At 46.1% G+C, this 19371-nt stretch overlaps 1 protein-coding gene across 1 annotated transcript in view; it reads left to right on the forward strand.

Annotated features, from left to right (window-relative positions):
* The window catches only part of B4GALNT3 (beta-1,4-N-acetyl-galactosaminyltransferase 3), a gene marked incomplete at its 5' end in the record, with an annotated part of 63271 nt that overhangs the window by 23163 nt on the left and 20737 nt on the right, over nt 1-19371 (forward strand). The window contains 2 exons of the mRNA XM_050324845.1: nt 14247-14350; nt 15006-15083. Of these exons, the coding sequence (XP_050180802.1) occupies nt 14247-14350; nt 15006-15083 (182 nt within the window). The remainder of the gene's footprint in view (nt 1-14246; nt 14351-15005; nt 15084-19371) is intronic.

Below are 19371 nucleotides of genomic sequence, written 5' to 3' on the forward strand. Positions count from 1 at the left end.
GAAAAAAAAATCTTACCTCATTAATATAGTTAGGACATGAAGAATAAACTTGCTTACAAGATCTCTCATAATTCCTTCTGGCATTCAATCTCTTCTCTTTTGTCCCTCCATTTTCATTTTTCAGGATAACAAAGATTTTCGCTCACTGACTTGAAACTTGTTGTGAAGAAGGTGGATTTCTAATGGGGAGATTCAGAACACAGAATGGCAGAGGAAGGCTCTCAGTGATTTTACAAACTCTGAAGTAGTTAATTACATTGCCATTTTAGGTTGGGTTCTAAAAAGGCACGTGTGTGGCTTGGCTCAAATACCAGCACTTTCCCTTGGGACTTCTGTTTCCAAGGTACTTACAAGCAGATTTTTCAGAAGCAGTGAAGTTGTAAACCTTTGGGGTTCAGAGTTATCAGTGTGTTTAGATGGCTGGTTGGTTTAAAACTAGTCTCACAAGTTATTTTTGCCTGTTCACCCTCTGGTGAACAGACTGGAATTAACTTGGAACAAGACAAATTTCAGCCCTGGACTTCAGGAAAGCAGACTTTGCCATGTTCAAGGACCTGCTTTGAGGAATCCCATGGGAGACAGCCTTAGGGAGCTTTGCAGGAAAGGACCTTGGGAGTAAGGAAAAAAGAGAGACACTCTTCTCAGTGGACAGGAGGCAGTGGGCAAAAGCCAAGGCAGAGGAGATTCTGTTTAAACATAAGAGAAGCTCTTTTTTTTTTGCTGTAAAGGAGGTCAGACACTGGAACAGAAAAAGAAGCTGTGGAGTTTCTGTCCTTGGAGGTATTCAACGTCTGCTTTAGGTGATGCTGCTCTGAGCAGGGGTTCAGAGTAGGTGGTTTCCAGAGGTCCTGTCCAATCTGTCCAACCCAATTCTGTGCTTTTGTATTAGCATGCAATAAAAACAGATTAAAAGAGTAACAAAGAGTGAACTGTCCTGGGCTATTTCTGGAGCCTGGGAAGTCACAGCCACAGAGAGTCTTCATCTCCATCCCCAGAGACACTGCACTGAGAACTGTTCCCATAAAACAGCGTGTAGTACATAAACTGTACTGTAGTGTTTCAGGACACCAGACCTGAGGTCTGATGCTCTCCTAGTTATGTAGAACTTGGAGCTTTGCGAGTTACCAGGGTCAGAAGCACTTAAAGGACAGACAGTGAACAACTTGTGTCAAAATGCAGTAGAGAGAGGACAGCTGCTTTCACTTGCCTTCAGTTTTGGCAGAACATGCTAGAAATGGGTATTTTGATATATGTGGTTAAGTTGTATAAGGCGGTACACTCGTACCATTGTGGAAAAGGATGGAAATTGAACAGAGTCCGTGGAGGAATCACACCAGGAGGCTGTGGAAAAGGTCACTAAAACTTAGTAAAGAGGCTGAGAACAGAATTTGGATGAAATCTCAGGTCAGCATGTAAATAACCCGTGTCAGATGGCATTTTCATTGGATATTTATTCTGGAGCTAGTACAGGAATTACTGTGTGAGTTTCCTGTACTGAATTACACAAGAGGCAGATTGGACAGTTGTTATGGTTTCATTTGTCCTGAAGTTCATTAGGCATTTACTGGACAAGTGCTGGGGCAGTAGAAACCACTCGTCCCTGACTTATGGAAATTTCCAACCCATTGGAAAGAAAATAATAATTTTGCAGTCAGTCTTCTCAAGCCACCTTAAGCAGCTGGCAGGGCGATTTTAATGCTCTGGTAGAAAGCTGCAGCACAGTTAAATATTCCACTGAAACAAGATAGCTCTGTAAGGCATGCTGGCCCAGCTCCAAGGCAACTAACCCGGCTGTCTCCTGCTGGGTGAAGGATCGCCTCTGGAAGCCCTCAGGAATGCCTGCTGGTGGCAGGGATTGCTTGTGGAAAACAGGGGCCCTGCAGCAGCATTTGGCTGGCCCCTGCAGTCTGGGCTCTGAGAAGTTCAGCTGCTACTCAGCTTGTGAATGGCTCTGAGTTTATTCTGTCTGGGGTAGAAGTTTAGCAGAACTCAAACCAGAAATTTCCCAATAACTGGTTTTTCGGTTCCCTAGAAGTTCTGAAAGAGCAGTAGAAATGGTTGCCCTAACTTTATGAAATTCAGGGCAGTGTGAAAAAACTCTTGACGTATCGCACAGGTTTTATTAATACAGAAGGTAATGCAGGAATGAGTTAAATTTAGAGTAGAGCTTGAATATCATTCACAACCTGCAGCGATAGCACAATTTTAGCATTGTATTCCAGCTGTTAAAGCATTTGAATTTGGGTTTCCAACTCCCAGCTCTAAGTTCTCAAGCAGATAATACGTATTTAAACTGCATCACAATGAAGACAAAAACCCCAGCCATCTGCAACAACTCAATCACCCAATACAGGGAGAGGACAGGAGCTATAGGACATAAGGGTTTTTTCCTTAGAATGTTGATCTCATTCCTCTCAGTCTTCATAAAGGATTCACACTTAAAATCAGTTAAAAATAAGAGATGCAGTTTAACAATCTCTGGCACTTCACATAAGAAAGATCTCCATCATCTTCAAAACCCCTCTCAGTGATAGGCCTATGGATCAACTAAGAGCAGAATAGTTGGTTTTTTTTTCTACTCTTTCTGCAGTAAGTGCAGACATTATTGTTGCATGTACTTTCTTAAAGCAAACTGAATCTTCTTCATCAGCTGTTAAAAAGTCTTTCAAATTACTTGAATCATAAACCTCCCTGGTTTTCAGTTTGTGCCATGCTTTACACCGGGGTCTTATTTGTACTTCCTGTAATTATATGTCTGCACATCTGCAAATGTGCTTATTGCGAACAGATTATAGCAACACACTGGAATCTTTAGAGGAAAGTTCAAGGCTAATGTTCCACACGCAGGCAATACGACAGAAGACTTTTTAAGACACGTTGTTTGCAGTAATTTAAAGAAATTTTCCTGCCTTTAATATATTTGTAGAAATTTTTGTTACATATAAATTCCAGTGATTGTGTCCATAAGTTCCAGAGGTTCCTGCAAGCTTTTGAGCGTGTAAGAGCTTTACAGGTTTAGATCAGGGAACAAAAAAATCTTTGGGACGTTTGTAAATCCCCCAGACCGGCACAGGGATTCGCGGCCCATTGCGGAATTTGCATGTCAATAGCGCGGGTTTGGTTACCGGGGACGCCGGCTCTGCCACCCGGGGCATCCCTCCTCCATCGTCATCTTTCTTCCAGCTCTGGTGGGTTTTCAGGCTCTTGGAGGAAGAGTTTGGGTCTGGTTTTGCGGAGGGGCTGAGAGGAGCCTGGGATGCTCAAAACCAATGAAGTTTTAAGAGCAGATTTACAGAGCAAACTGAATTGTTCTTCTTGCCTCTCCTTCTGTGACGTCTCTGTAAACCTTGTTTAGAAAGTTTTAAATTGAAACATACCACGTTTAAAAAAATAATATCAAGTGTGACTGGCGTCTGTCCTGGTTTAGTAGGCTAGAAATATTTAGCAAACTGGTTAAGTTACGCCAAATTCTCTCAAGGACAGTGGGATTTAGGTTTGAGTAATTTAGCAAACTAGGGTAACTGTAAATACAGGCTCTTTTTTGGTTTCTGTGGAGGGTTAGGTTGGATATTAGAAAAAGGTTCTTCACCCAGAGGGTGTTCAGGCACTGGAACGGGCTCCCCAGGGAAGTGGTCACAGCACCAAGCTTGACAGAGCTCAGAAAATGTTTGGACAAGGCTCTCAGGCACATGGTGGGATTTCTGGGATTGTCCTGTGAAGGCCAGGAGTTGGACCCAGTGCCTGGGTCCCTTCCAACTGAGGATATTCTATGATTCTGTGGGACAAAAAGTAGTTTCTGTGAAATCCTCGTGGTTCCCACTTTCTTAGTGATTTTTGTCAAGGGTGTTGCACAGGCTGGTTAGAGATGCAGAGCAGGCCACTGACGTGGGATTTAGTCAAGAGAGAGAAAAAACAGTATTTCAGAAGTTGATATTTTGGAATTATGTCATTGTGTAAGAGTTCTATAAAGACAGTTTACACAACCCTGATTTTTCCCCATGGCAACCCATGTTGTGTAAATAAAGCTGTCTCAGAAGCAAGTGTCTGTGCTTTGCAGCCCATCCCATTGCACAGCAGGCATTTGCTTGGAGGCAGGATGCCCGAAGGGAGGACTGGCAGCTTGTTTTGTCCGTGTGAGTTTTGAGCCTGTGTCACAAAGGAGCTCAAGCATGCTCTTGCCCCTTAGTACTCTGAGGCTTGATATGGTTTTTAAGGCATAGGGTTTTCTGTTACTTCTTAAAACCTTAGTCCATCTTATGTGTTTGTCTGCCCTGACTAACAGTTGGCATTTTTTGAGAATTCAGACGAAATTGGTGTTGCAAATCTTACCTTTGCTAAATAGAGGTGCTGGTGTTAGGTGAGAGGTGCATGCACAGTTCCTCTGCAAAGGCAGCTGAAGACTGGCATTTAGGGTTAGAGGCCAAATGAAGCTTTGGGGATAGATTTGGTATTGTCAGCATCTGATGAGAAGTTTCAGACATTCTTGAAGAATACTCTGATATTCCAGTTGGGTTTTGCTGCCATTTTAATCAACATCTGATCATATTTATAGCAGCAGTATTCCAGTACCTAAAGGAGGCCTACAAGGAAGCTGGAGAGGGACTTTTGACAAGGGCGTGTAGCGTTAGGACAAGGGAGAATGGCTTCAAACTGAAAGGGTGTGGGTTTAGATCAGATATTAGGAAGAAATTCTTTCCTGTGGGGGTGGTGAGTTACTGGAACAGATTACCCACAGAAGTTGTGGATGCCCCATCCCTGGAAGTGTTCAAGGCCCAGCTGTATGAGGCCTTGACCAACCTAGTCTAGTTGGAAGGTGTCCCTGCCGATGGCAGAGGGGTTGGAAGTAGATGATCTTGAAGGTTCCTTCCAACCCAAACCATTCTATATGATATGTAAGTCTGAACCAGAAGTCGGAGTTTTGAAATTTGAATCAGAATTGTGGAAGTAAACTTGTACACAGGGATTGCATCCAAGTTCCTGACGTTCTTGGAGTAGTTTTAGAGCCTCATCCAAAGCCTGTTAACATTAATAGAAGAACTTCATCTGACTCAAAATACAATCATCAAATTGTTTCTGATCTGATATATCTAGAAAGCAATATCAAAGCAGTACCTCAACCACTGCACTCCACTGCACTCAGTTCCTCTTTTTTATTTATAAAGACTTGTTATATTTCTCTGGGTTTGGTATTCATCAGTATGACCTCTTCTGATTCCTCCTCGGCACAGCTATTGGAGAACTGGTGTGTTGTCCCACACTGAGAGGTGTCTCTGTCTTTAGGGCTCTGTTTGGTGTCAGAGCAGGGTGTCCCATACAGAGCCATGGGAAGAGCAGTCATTCTGCCATGCTCAACAACATGGGCAAATTTAAACAAATCATAAGGTATTTTGGCCTGCAAGAGTGTTGGTTTAGCTTGCTTCCTTGCCTTGAGGTGAGGTCAACCCTACTGGCACCATTTCTGGCAGATGTTTGCCCAGCCTGTTCTTTATCTTAATTTTTCTCTTGCTTTAGTGGCGTCCCTCCACTGCCTCCAGTCACCACTGAAAGCAGTAGCATAGGGTAATAATTTTGTTGCAATGTTCACAGAGACTGAGGGAACAACACATTTCAGCAGGAGTGGGTTACTGCCTTTGAGGGGAATTCAGGGGAGGAAAATGGCTACAACAGCTTCGAGCAAAATGGCAAATAGAAATGACAATTAGAGAAATAAATAAGGTGTGGGGTTTTTCTCATAGAAGCAGTGAATGACATTGTCTACACCACAGTGTTCCACAGAACTTGACTGAAAATCAAGCTGCAAGCAGGTATTTTAGGAATGCTGCATCTACATGGAAGTGCAAGCTGTTGAGTCTTTAGAGGAAAATCCTCATCTAAGATAAAAAAATAATGCATTAGCTATGTTTGGTAAAGCAGTAACAAGTGTTGACTTGAAGGTCTGTTGCTCAGTTGATGTTCAGCTTCACATCCTAGACAGTTCCTGTGGAAAAAAAAAATAAATCTTGGAAAGCTCTTTCAGCAGTCTGGGTGCTGCAGTGTTTGGATCAGTTGACAAAAATGCACTTACCAAAGTCTCCTGAAAGCTTCATGGATGACCTTGTTGAGCTTCCTTGGGCACAGTCACGTTGCAGAAAGAAAAACAGATAGCAAAGACTGCTGAGCACAGAATTGCCATTTTCTTTCATTATATGTTTTTGTAGATACCTGGCGGTGCTCAGGGGAGGGAAGCTCCCTACATATGTTGCTTCCTATTAATTGCATTTATTCAGATACCATGGACATCGACAGATCAGTTCATGGTTGAGAGCACTTAGAAACGTGCTTCTCTTGGCAAAAGAAGTCCTTAGTAGGCATGAAGCCTGCCAGGTGTGTTTCCAGGTACCCTGTGTATGATTTGTTGCACTGACATACAAATAAGTTGAGGCAAACTTTAGCTTTAATTAACTTGTTACCTCAGTGGAACAGGCCTCTCTTGCCTCTTGTGTCTGTAAGGGCTTGGCTTCACCAGTGCCTCCAGATGAAGGGAGAGTGCCAGGAATACCACTTGCAATGATCATAACCAGATGGAACATCTGCTTTTCATACTAGTCACCTGGAGGTTTAGGTAGGAATTTTTTAAGTTACTATTATTTCTATTAAAAATAAAATAAGGCAGACTGCACAGTGTGAATCAGCAGTTGAGGATGTGGTCACTGGGAGTGAATTGATAGAAGCCCATGCATATTTTCCAGAATTAAAGGTATTTTGAAACAAAATAATGTCAGATATCACAGTTCACAAAAAAAAAAAAAAAGAGGGTGGGAGAGGGTAGAGAAAAGCATGAAACTGGAGTCCACAAAGTAGCAAATTATTTTGATCTTAAAAACAGGAATAAAAATCAAAACTTAGCCTTATATCAAAAGCACCTGACTCTGTGCTTCTCTGACAACCTGCTGGTTTTTCCAAGCACTGCAAATATTGAAGTTCAAGCAAACCAAATGTCTTGATCTCCCATGAGTAAATCGGTTTGATGCAAATCCCGTGTTTTAAAGACAATTAGACCATAGTGAGAACTACTCAAATACCTTTACTCTTGCTGGGACTGGAATCAGCCCTTTTTGACACTGACTGGAACTGTTTTGAGAAATCTTTTGCTGTGCATGAAGACTGTAAATATGGAGAGAATGCTGTATTGTCCAAAGAGGCAGATACAGCACAGTGTCTCAGGGACAAGCACATCAGAATTGCAGGACAAGTGCCATGCATTCTGTAAATTAAAGAGTTGAGCCTGCCAGCAGTTAAGGGTTTGAACTTCACAGCTGTCATGGCCACTATGTTGAAAACATATTTTATGATTCAAAAGCCTCAACATGTGTTGTATGTGGTTAAGATGGCCCGTGGAATACGGCGAAAGAGCAGCAGAGTAGAAAACTTCTCTTCCTGCTTTGCATGGAAGTTAGGAGTGCCAAAATCATGGTCTTTTATCTTATGTTCCTGAAAGCAGCAGTAGGTGCTCTTGTGCTCAATCTTCATTTGAGTCAATGTTGCCTCCTGCCCCTGAAAAACAAAGTGCTCTGCTCTTTCTCCTTCCCCAGCCTAATCCTTCAGGACTCCTTAGTGCACTTTTGCAGAGGCAGAAGAGAGGAAGCTGAGGAGGAATTAAGTTGCACGGTTGGAGAGGTGAGGATGGGCAGGTGAGGAGACGGAGCTCTGGTTGGCAGTAGTCACCTTGGGCAGGGAATTACAGGGGCACAGCCAAAGCTGGGCCTCTGGTGCTGGGTCATGCCCCCTTCCATGCTGGCATGAACTCCTGAACCTCCTCTGCCTTCAGCGTGTCAAGTGCAGGTAAGCAGTAGTTTGCAGTTGTTTCCCTTGAGTTGAAACAGAGACATTTCTGGACCTGACTTAGGAGCTCAGCCCCATAATCTTGAAGGATAGTGCAGCAACATCATGGGCTTTCTCACTCAAATCCAGCGCTGCGTCTCCACATGCGTATCCTTGCTGAGCTTTCAGGAGACAGGTAATATTTGCTAGATAATCTTGTGGCATAAGTGGATTTCATCATTTAACTAGGGCAATGGAAAATTTTAGTGGCAGAAGCAAGATTTGAGTTATATTTTCCACAAAACTTGTTAGTGCCCCAAGCATTGCTTGTCAGTTCCTCCCTTGCTGCATGAAGTAGATTTCCTGTACCTAGAGGGCAACAGCAGCAAGGTTACTATTTGGTGGGTGAGTCTGGCAGTGAGACTGCATTAGTATCCTGGGTAGTGACGTCTATTCATTTTCCAGTCCTTCTCAAGTGCAGTGCTCTGCCTGTTCCTCCATCAGACTTCATGTACTTTTAATGTTCTGCAGCTTATTGTCAGTTTGCAAAGCCATTCACATAGCAGTGACTCAGAGTTGTACCTGGAGGAAGAATGGAGTAATTTATTTCTGCTCACATGGCCTCTGACTTGTGCTTTATCCCTGCAGGAGGTCAGCAATTGTATTTGCAGGGTTCTGCATTAACCAGAAATGGAAAGGTTTGCAGGGCTCCCTCTGTAACACCAGGTTTCTTAGCTTCTTGACTCCTTTTAATTCTAGGACTGTTGTTCTGATCTTGATCTGAGGACAAGGAGTTCACTCTTTTCTGGTTATGCCTTTTGTTGAGTTAAATAGGTAACTAAAGAGACTCTCTTGGCTCTACCCTTGAATGAGGTTTTCTTGGTAGTTTCTCTGACCCTGTCTGTGATTCATGACTTGACCTAACCTTCACTCACCCTTATGTCCAGACACTGTTGGCTGTCCCTTTTCACTGTATCCTTCCTTCCCTTGCATCTCTATTTCTAGAAGGTCAGTTTACACCTCACCTTTATGCTTTTTACACTTGATGTTGTGGGGCTGCCTTTGTGTGTGTGTGTGTATGGTAGAATAGGAGGTGGGTGTTGCTTCCCCTGCAGGGTGGCACTTGCAGTAGGGCTTGCTCTGGTCAGGGTGCATGAAAGGTGTGTCAAACTCTCTAAATATCCTCCTCCCCAGAGCATGATGCAGCATTGCCTGGGCCAGGTGACAAGGAGATGTCTGCTCTTGGGCTGCAGCCACAAATCCGTGCTGCCTGGGGTGCATAGCACGGTGTGGCAGCTTGTCCCCATGGTCTCAGTGGCCAGAAGTGTTTGGTTGCTGGACTGCCACCTCAATTCACACTGAAGTCTTGTCAGATAACAGTAAGTTAAAAATATTCAACCAAAATAAGAGGAGAAATAAGACCATCCAACAGAGGGTTAAAACATCAAGCCATGGTGAGGAGTCTGTGGGTAATGAGGAACATAACCCTGCTTCATACTTGCCAGTCTTTTTCTTGCCCTGTCCTGGCAACGAAAAAGAGGAGCAGGATCTCAGATAAGAATTAAAATGCTTTTTGTCCAAACCAGTGGACCTGCTCTTTGCTGAGGCTGCTGAGTGAAATCATTTAGCAGGGTTACAAAAGGGCTGGATACCATGTGGGTGTTAATAGCATTTGCAGCTATGTAAGCAACAGTAACAACAGCAGAGTAATCAAATCTTATCCTTCAGAGGGGAAACTGATCACCTGAGTGAGGCTGGGATTTCCCCCTTGCACCATTGCCAGCTACCTTTGCCGGCTAATTGAAACATGGAGTGCTGTCGGGGCCCGGGGCATGACAGTGGCTTGATGGATCTAATCTCTGAACACACAGAGCAGCTCTGGTCACACTCCTGCCCCGAGGCCTGATAGCTCCCCAGGTACTGCTGCCTGTTATCTCTGGCTGTGGCTTTCTGCTTTTTTAATTTTTTTTTTTTTTTTTCTCTTGAGCTGGGCTTCAAGCACATTGCATAGCTGAGGAGAGGCAGACATGGCCCTGGGCCCTGACCAGGGCCATGTCAAGAATCATCTTCATCTTATTTTCTCTTGCTACAGCTTTTCTATCTCTTAATGGTTGGTTCACTGGCTCTGTAGGCAACTGGCTCCAGACCGGCTGCCTCTTGTGTGGGTTTCTGTTGTAGGATGCAGTATCTGTCTCAGCCTCCACTTTAGCTTCTTTGCCTTTTTTTGTGTGTTCACCTGCCTCTATTTCCAGAAGAAAGCTCAAGTCCTGGAGGCTTCCCATCTCGAATGCAGAAGAGCAGTTGATGGTCAGCCCTGGTGGGCATTTAGGTTCTCATCAGGCATCTTCCAGCTGTTCCTGATGAGAACAGGGAGAAAAAGGGTGACTTTTCCCTGAAGAAGAGCCTTCATGGTTCTGGGCATTGGCTGATCCCTATGAGGCTTGAACCTTGGATCACCAGAGCACAGAAGTAGAAAGAAAGGTGCAAATCTGCTTGTGGAAAGGATGTCAGCCAAGTGCCTGGTTGTAGATGTAGGGAAAATGTCCTGGAGGTTGGAGTGAGGATAAAAAACACAATTTGGGTGCAGTCTGTGCAAAACCCCTGCCATTGCAATGAACCTGTCTGCCCTTCTGTCCCTCCACAGTGTCTCTGAGAACATCTTCTTACTCACTGGGTCACCCTCAACACAAAATTGTACAACTCTCCCCATCTACCACGCTCTTGTGCCACTGTGCCGTCGCAGACAGGGATGGGGAAGGGGCAGAGCTGGAAGCATGGATACTGCTCTGGTTACAGTGACATCCCTCTCCCTGGACTGTGCTGTGGTGCTTGTGTGGCCACCAGCCAGCTCAGCTGGGTGAGGTGGCCCATTAGAAAGCTGTGTGCCCTTCTTTCCTGGGGTGTGGATTTTGAACTGTCTGTTGTGGCTGTGGGGAGGCTGGTCCTAATGCCAAGGAGGGTGGAGTATGTGGCAGCAAGGCTGGCTGCTGCCTTTGGCAAGCTGTGCCTGCATCAGTGTTGCCTTCCTTGGAGGTGTTTGGGGTGACAAAAATAGCCTTGGAAAACAACTGGTGTGTTTTGGGAGGTGATGGGAAATGCTTTGGGAAGTGATGCCCAGAAGAGAGAAAGACCAAGAGCTGGCTGGTTCATTTGTCCAACAGGCAACAAAGCCTGGGCCAACATCTTCACCCCTCTGTGGAACAGGCTGTTCTCCAAGCCTTTGATTTCCTACTTTATGGGTTTTTCTGCCTTCTCCCATCCTAACCAGAACTGGTTTTGTAGAGGGGCTGGAACAAAACCATCAAAGCTAATAGTTCTGGCATTCTTTCGTAGTAACACTGAAGTGTTTGCTGAGGTATTTTAGTTCTTGACTGCTGCTTTTTTCCAGGCGCAGTCTTGTTGACTTTAAAATAACCATCAAGGGAGTGCTCGGGCCAGCTGAGCTGCTGAGCAGTGCTCATGGAGAGCTTGAGGGCAGGCTGAACCTGTGGCTGAACACCACTCAGATGCTCTTGAGACAGAGCAGTGGATGTAGCCAAGGGCTTCACTCTCCAGCTGTTGCACAGGAGTGGATACATACCTGAAAGGCAATGTCTTGAGTCTTGTGACCTGTGCTGGGAAGAAAACCTCGGTCAGCAGTTGCCCTCCAGAGGTGTTCTGTCTGCAGGAAGCTGGAGGAGATCTGTCTCTGATCTCTCCTCCTAGCGAGGAAAGCATGTCCAAAGCCAGGGTGTCCAGTGGAGATCCCTAGGGAAAAGCCAATCTTTTTAGAAGGAACTGGAGTGCCAAGAACTTTCTCTGAGGGGAGGGTTTATCCTATTATTTTCTGAAAATCATTTCCTACCACGCTGGAGAATTAGCTTGCCAAAGCACAAATTACCCAGCAAGGAAATCACTGCCTCCAGATTAATTCGTAGTTCTTTTGTCTCTTCCATGTTTGGCTGATGTAAGCGTTAGGTAAATATTTGTACAACACAGAAAATTGCCTCCCTTTCTTCTCTTCCCCAGGGGTCAAAGGAATGTCAGCCATTGGCACTTGTGTGCAGCCAGGCTTCTGTGTTTGCTGCGAGGCAGGCTCTGTGCCAGCCATGGGCAGGAACAGCCAGAGTGGCTGCCTGTGGTGGCCAGCATCCTCTTCCCAGGAAAAGCAGGTTCCTGATGCTTTGTCCTGAGCTTATTCCACAAGGCAGTGAAGTGCTGAGTTTAACAATGAAACCAGATAATCTCTCCCCTCTGCTGAAATGAAAAAACCTTCCTCTCTTGGTGTCCTCACTCAGTGATCCTCCAGGAGTGAATTGACTTTTGTTGCCCTTATTTTATTTTTTTTCCTGGTTTACTTGGTTCCTCCCAAATTTAACCAGTGAGACTTCGATGATCCTTGTGGATATCATCCAGCTCAGGCAGGATATTCTGTGATTCTGGGTCTCTCCTCTGGAAAAAAAAAAAAAAAAAAAAAAAGCGCCTGCTGTGCTCTCCCACTAATATGATGAGCCCTCAAAGTAGCAAGTCCTGAATTTCATACAAACTACAAAGTCTGTTTCAGCCCCTTCCGAGTGGGAGTGTGTGTCCAACTGCAGGACACTCACAAACAGTGGTTCCTGCCTCGTTGCTCTGAACAAGGTGGAAACTCACCAGTTACACATAAAATTATGTAGACACCAGAATTTCTCCTTCTTTCCCGTGGCAGTCAGTCCTTAAAGCACAAGATGTGCTTGGCTGCATTAATCAGTAGATTAATCACACGGCATCTGACTGAAAAATCTCCTGCTGAAGATTAATACTGATGTTGATATTTTTAGCCATAAACTGAAATGCATAGCTTCAAATCAAAATCTGGGGATGGGAAGGTCTAGATCAGAAACTTGTGACTGTTCAGCATCTAATGGGACCTGAATGAAACTCATACATCCAAGCCAACACCCGTGTGAGGAAAGCAGGACACTCTACTTACCTCAAGTCTTGTCTCTCAGTTGAATCTGTGACTACTTTCATGTTTTCCACACTTCTTGCACTTTCTTTTCATTAATTGTCCCCTTTGATCACCAGATCATAGGAGGCAGCTTCAACATCTTCACTTTTCTGCTCACCTCTGCCAGATCCCCCAGGACCCAGATTCAAGAGCAAGGAGAGACAGAGTTCTTCAACCCAGTTTGTAGGTGCAGTAACTGGCCAGGGGAAGATGGGGGGTTGACTGAAGATGGGTATGCTGGCTCTGAAACAGCAGATGTTCCCCCAGAAGTGGGCTGTTCTTTATCCTCAGAGCATGTTCCTGCTACTTCTGGCTGCAGGAACAGTGCAGAGGGCTCAGATCATTTGTCTAAATCTGTTGGACTTAAAGATGATGGGATGGTTCCCTTTACATACAGCCAACTTCTCTCAACCTCCTAGAGCTTTGGGGATGATTCCCAATTTTAAAGAAAGTGGATAGAGAGCCTGGCTCTGCTCCTTGGTACTTGGATATTGAGCTGGTCTGCCACTGGCTGGGAATGGGTAGGGCTTGTGGAGATTTTGGCACTTGCCCTTCATGATGAAGCTGTCATGCAGTGTGGGCACAGCACTGAGGTGCTGGCAGGCTGGTTAGTTGCTGACTAAGTGCCAAAGTGTTTATCAAATCTGAAAACCACACAGTGAGACACTGAAGCACTGCTGGCAGGCGTGAACTCTGCTCACCAGCGCTGTCTCATCAGTGACATGGACAGTGGTCACAGAGAGCTACAATGTTATGCTGCATCTGCTCGTCTTTGTCCCTCCCAAGCTCCAGAGGCTGCCAGAGTTGTAGAAGGAAATCAAAATTGATCCTAACCTCTGGACTGAGCAGACTGGGAGGAGAGGGGATGTCAAATGAAGTTGCTTTGAACCTGGAAGGTGACTTCACTTGAATGGTGATGTCCTTAACTGCATCACTGCTAATATTTTAGGCATTGCAGCAGAATGTCCTAACAGGTGCATTCTTTGCCATAATTTCCTTAGAGAAAAGAAGATTGATAGCTTTTATTGTGCAAATAAAATAAGAATAATATATATGAATAATACGCTTTTGATGGTTAAATGAATTAGCACTCTAGTTATAGTCTTATTTTTCTTTGGCATTGCTAGTTAATAAAAATTTATGTTCTTTAGTTTGACCACTGGGATTATGTGAGTAATCTACAAAGAGGTTCACGGTCCTGTGGTGATTAATGAAATCTCTGACATGTATTTTAGAACTATGATGAATCTTTAATATAAGTATTAATAAGAAGGAAGGAAGAGCTTTTGAGGAAGATAAAGACAATTTCTCTGTCTCAGTCTGCCAACTCCAAGTAGCATAAACCTCTCCTGGTCTCTGCTAGGCAATTTCAGAGGGCTAGAGGTCTCTCAGCCTTGAAAAGGACCAGTTTATTCTGCTAACTGTGGTGGCTTATTTTATTAGACTGTTTTCTGACATCTCTGTTTCCTCTATACAGGATACGAAAACTGGAGGGAGCTGGCTAAGGTTCTGTCAGACACCAACGTCCCAGGTGGGGACCCAAGCCTTCAGTTTTACTATCCACAGGAGCCAGGACACCAGGTGAGGAGATTTGGGGTGCCTTCTGAACGTTCACAAGGGCAAGCCTTCCTTTCTGATGCTGGCCCCAAGAGACAGCTCTCTCTTCGTGCAGGAAGGAGAGCTTGCCGCGGGGCAAAATCTGAGCTGACTCACAGCAATGTGAATGTACAATGACTGCACTGTAGTCGATTAAGTTATTTTAGATGTACTAAGCCACAGTAGTAGGCTGAAGCTGGCTGGATCTGCGGCACAGGAAGGTAGCAATGAGCAAGACAGAAGCAGAAATGAAAGGTCAGGAGAGAGTTTGCTGCTCTCTAGTGAAGCGTGTCTTGGTACTTTTGCCTGAAGGCAGTGTTGGAAGAACTATTGCTTGGACATTTTTGAAACAAGGGTAGGAAAAAAACCCATCAGAAAGTGATCTAAGTTTTAACTCTCTGCTAGCAAGCTGTTATAAAGTATTGGTGTCCTTTTCCCTCAGTAGCATCACCTGAAATGTGCTGTCAAACAAGCCAGAGAATGTTTTCACCCCACCATGGGCACAATAACTGGAAAGGGAACTTGAGAACTTGTTTTATTTTCTCGTATGTTCTTGTAACCAGGTATGAGCCCTCTTGTGTAGATGTCAGTGCTGTGTCATTTATTGTGTTACTTTGAGTTTCCTCTACTTGTATTTCAGAAGCAAGAGCTGCAAAGAGGTGGAAGGAATAAATCGAATTATGTGGCTATGGACAACCCTGTCCCGTGGATGCCAGAGGTGGGTGCTTTTCTCCATTGTTTGGCATGAGGGAGGTGTAGCTACAGACTTGTACAGCAAGATTGTAAGGCAGGGACATCTGCCTGGAAATTAATTCACTTTACTGGAGGTCTGTCCCCCTATCACCCCCTCCCTGCTTAATGACACTTAGAGACCTGAGTAATCATCTGGAAAGACAGGAGTGTCCAGATTCTGGATAATTTGGGTTTTCCACTGTCATCAGGGCACCAAGCACCCACTTACAATTCCATGAGAGCAGGCAGCCCACTGCCTTCCTGAAAAGTGAAGTTTATTCAGGTCTGGGGTGCATCGGGCCAAGCATTCAGTAAGCAAATACGTGATTGTGGCACGCAGAAGTGTCACGCTCTTGCTCTGGCATTTGCAATCCAACCCCTGTGTGTCATACATAGAGATCTCTCCACTTCAGTGACACTTGGATGAACAGAGACCTTCTCTGGTGACCCTTGCAGACTGGGGAAAACACCCCCTTTGTTTCCTTCATGCCTCGTTTATTCTTTCCTCCCCGGCTCCCTTATCTCATCATTCCTCTTCAGATAAGGGAGCAATGCAGCCTGCTTCTAATGAGAGGGACACCAGCCAGGGGGCATTTAGCTAATGGAACCAGCTCACTAAATTCCTCAAGGTGATTAGAGACCTGCACAAATTAAAGGGCCTCTGCAGCTCCCCTGTGGAGCGAGCAGGCTGCTGGCCCTGTGCACAGGATGAGATTATCACTGGTGATGGAGGGAAAGTGTGTTCCTCTAGTCCTGCAATGGGCAGTTCACGTCCCTGCAGCATGAGCTAAAACTTTCCTGGAAGCAGCCAGCACCAGTCACCCTCCAGTGCCCAGAACCAGACCAGACTACTGATCTGTTCTGCTGCCTTGGCTCTGGTGTGCCAGTCCCAGCTGGAGCCTGGGGGTTTCCTCTGGCTGCAGGGCAGTGTGCAGGCAGTGTGTGGGCAGTGTGCAGGCAGTGTGCAGGCAGTGTGCAGGCAGGGCTGCCTCGCAGGTGAGAGCCAGCGGGACACAAAGGCCAGCACTGCTGCTGTGCACAGGGGTGACAGGAGCATGTACTGCTCCCCCCTCCTATGGTAACAGGCAGTACAGGCTCTGCATGGCATCCCCCAGCTTCTCTGAGGCTTTGCCCTGTGTCTATGATCCCCTTCCTAGGGATTTCTTAGAAGTCTTAAAAACAGCCAGCTGTGGTGTGCAATGAGCCTTCACTGGGTTAGAGATGCAGCTGGTGGGGTACATGCTGTGGCCTGGACAGTTCTCTTCTTTAGCTCGATAAGGCAACATTTCCTGCCCTCGCTGCAGGAACTGTCTGTACCCAGAGGGTCAGCAGAGTCACCCTGGCTGTAGAGACCAGCAGTTCACCAGCACCAGCTGCAGGTGATGGAGAGGGATCCATGGACACAGCTCCATATGGAGCTGCTTGCTGTCCTCTTAACCACCAGCTGAAATTTCTCCTGGCATGGGGATTAAGTTTTTCTATGACTCTGCCCAAATTAATTACCCAGAGTTTGTAATCCCATTGTGCTCTCCCCACAGCATCTGTAATAACTTAATTGCAGCCTGATTCCTGGGGCGAGGGGCACCAGGTTGCCTGATACAGGTCAGGGAACTGGGCTTTGTTTGAATAGAGAGATATATTCCTCTAGATAGATAGACAAACATAAATAATTAACAGGGTTGCAGGGTGAGCTGGCAGACAGCATGTCCAAAAAAAGACAGGTTTCAATTTCCCCCTCTCAGTTTCAGGATATGAAACAAGCAGTTTAAGTCTCCAGCCTTGGATAACGTGGTGGGAAAGTGTGCACATAGGAAACCCCTAATGAAGTTTTACCCTGTGTCTGGGGGAAGGAAAGGTTCAGCCTCACGCCTGGGCACATGTTGATCCCTACCCTTGCTGTCAGTTCCAGGCACCATAGCAAAGTCTTCCAGTTCCAGCATCTCCCACTGCCTCCTCAGGGTGGAGAGATGTCGGATGTCTTGTTTGATTAGTTCAGAAAGGTGCCTGGCTATTGTCAGGGCAAAGCTGCGCTGTGGGACCATGAGTGTCACCATTCAATGCTGCTGTAGGTGTGGGGGAGGATTTTCAGAAAAGCCTGGTTAGCCTCATCATTCTCATTTGCCTCTGCAAAAGCTTCTGTTCAGCTCTGAGAGGAGAAAGCAGCAGGGTGCATTTAAAATGTCCTCCCCTCTGTCATGTCTGCACAGCCTCAGGACTTCATTCTCCCTGTGAGGGGTGTCCAGGAGGGATACCCCTTGCAGGCAGTGCTTGTGGAGGTGCTGCACAAAACCGACGCACTGCACTGGGGTATTGTCCTGCCCTAACAGGAAGCCTCCTTTCATTAGAAGACTGAAAGATGGAGCTATTGCTGCTTGCTCTGTCCCTGTGCCTGCTGATGTCCCTTCCTTGCCCGCTCGTGCCCATCCAGACACGGGGGCTGTACAGCTAACTCGTCTTGATGGATTCCCACAAGTGCCCAGCACAGTGGAACGTGCAGCCAAGCCCAGCTGCTGGAGGCTGAATGTCACCCAGTTCAGGGGAGCTGGGCCAGGCAGGAGGAGGGGCCGCAGCCACTCTGCGGAGACAGAGGAGTCTTATGAACTCAGGAGTTTCTAGTTGGCAGCACAATGTCGCCTTTCTTCCCGGGCTCAGGCCCTCTCTGTGCCCTGTTTATCATCCCCGGTGCTGAGCGTTCCCTGGGCTGCGTGCAGCTACGCAGCTGATTTGCCTCTGTGATGCCAAAGCCACCCGGGATTAAATTAGGAAAGACTTCTCCATCCTGCTCCAGTTACAGGGCAGCAAGTCATGTCTCTGCTGCTGCAATCCTCCCAGCTTTGCTGCTTGCCCTGACCTTTTCTTCCTTGGGCTCCTTGCTCACCAGGAGCCTCTGGGTGTGTGGTGCCACCCCCCCCCAGGTGGTTTTGATATGATAGGATTTGGGCTAGAAAGAGAGGTCTGGGCTCTCTGTGTGCTTGATCCTCCTCTATGGTCTGTTTTCTCTAGCAGGGGCTGGTAATCTAAAATTTCTCACTAGGAGGAAGCAGAAATACTAAAGTTTCTTAATACCAAGTCAGAGCTGCAGGCAGGCGTTATTTCAGCGTGCTCAGCAGGGAGGGTCAGCACTGGTGCTCGGAGATCAGCCAGGCTCCCGAAGCCATGGAGGCCACTGCATCAGCACTGAAGCAAGGGCCTGTCCCAGCTCTCTCCTCCCTGCACCTGTTAGAGTCCAGCTCTCCCTTCCTTTCGGTCACTCCATGCCCCTGGTGTTGTGCTCCCAGAGGGTGTCAGCCTGCCCAGACCTCCTTGGGGAGAACAGCTCTTGTGCTTGTGCTCCTGGGCACGGTCGCCCTGTGCTGACAGTGCCCTTTGGGTCACGACCTGTGCCCGTTTTGGATCTGACCTGGCTTCTTGCAATGCTGCTGTTTCAGCCAGGGTGGAGATAAGCAACTGGGGGGTGGGGTTGGGACAGGGAGGAAGCTGAGGAGCAGGGGGTGCCCTCCAAATGGGAAGGCACAGGTCACATAAAAACAGCTGCCATTGAAAACACATAGTCTTGGCTTCTGTTCCTACTTCTGGCCAAATCAGTCTATCCTGGATTTGCAAGGTAGATGTTTTTAAGGGGAGAAGGGGAACTTTTCTTGTCGCTTGCCAGGTCCTATATTTCCATCCCTTTGAAAAGCAGGGCCAGGTAGTTCCAAGCTGGGAAGTCAGACTCAGTAGCCATGTTTTAGAAAATCCATTGACGTTTCTGTGTGCATGAATTGGGAATGGTGGTGATGTTTATCTATAACTGCAATCTGCAAAAGCCCCAAGCAGGAGACTGTTACTGCATGTTCCAGAGGAGACACATATAGCAAACAGAGGAATTTCTCAGCTGCCTGCAATGGACAGCCATGAATTGAGTTGAAGGGACAGAGGTGATAGGGTTTCAAAACAGCTGCTAGACTGATGACTTCTGGGGGCCTAAAATTAAAGCCTAGCTCAGTTTTCAGTCCCAGAGCAGCTCTTTGGGCAGCCAACAGTTATCTGTCAATAATGTTCTTTCCCCGTTCAGAGGCAGCAGAAAGTAAGTTAGGCTACTGCAACTCAGGAGAAAAACTTGTTGATTTAGAAAATACTCTGAAGCTGCATGCAAGAAATACTTATTATTTACCAGTTATTTATTTCTAGTAGCTCTGAGTGCAGGAAGGCAAAGCCATCTCATTAGCTCCTGCCAGAATCTCCTCTCAGGATGCTTCGTAAAGACTTTGGAGACAGGAGTGTCAGGCTACAAA

The sequence above is a fragment of the Myiozetetes cayanensis genome, unplaced genomic scaffold (assembly GCF_022539395.1).
Source record: "Myiozetetes cayanensis isolate MyiCay16 unplaced genomic scaffold, myiCay2020 scf3, whole genome shotgun sequence".
NCBI classification, from domain to species: domain Eukaryota; kingdom Metazoa; phylum Chordata; class Aves; order Passeriformes; family Tyrannidae; genus Myiozetetes; species Myiozetetes cayanensis.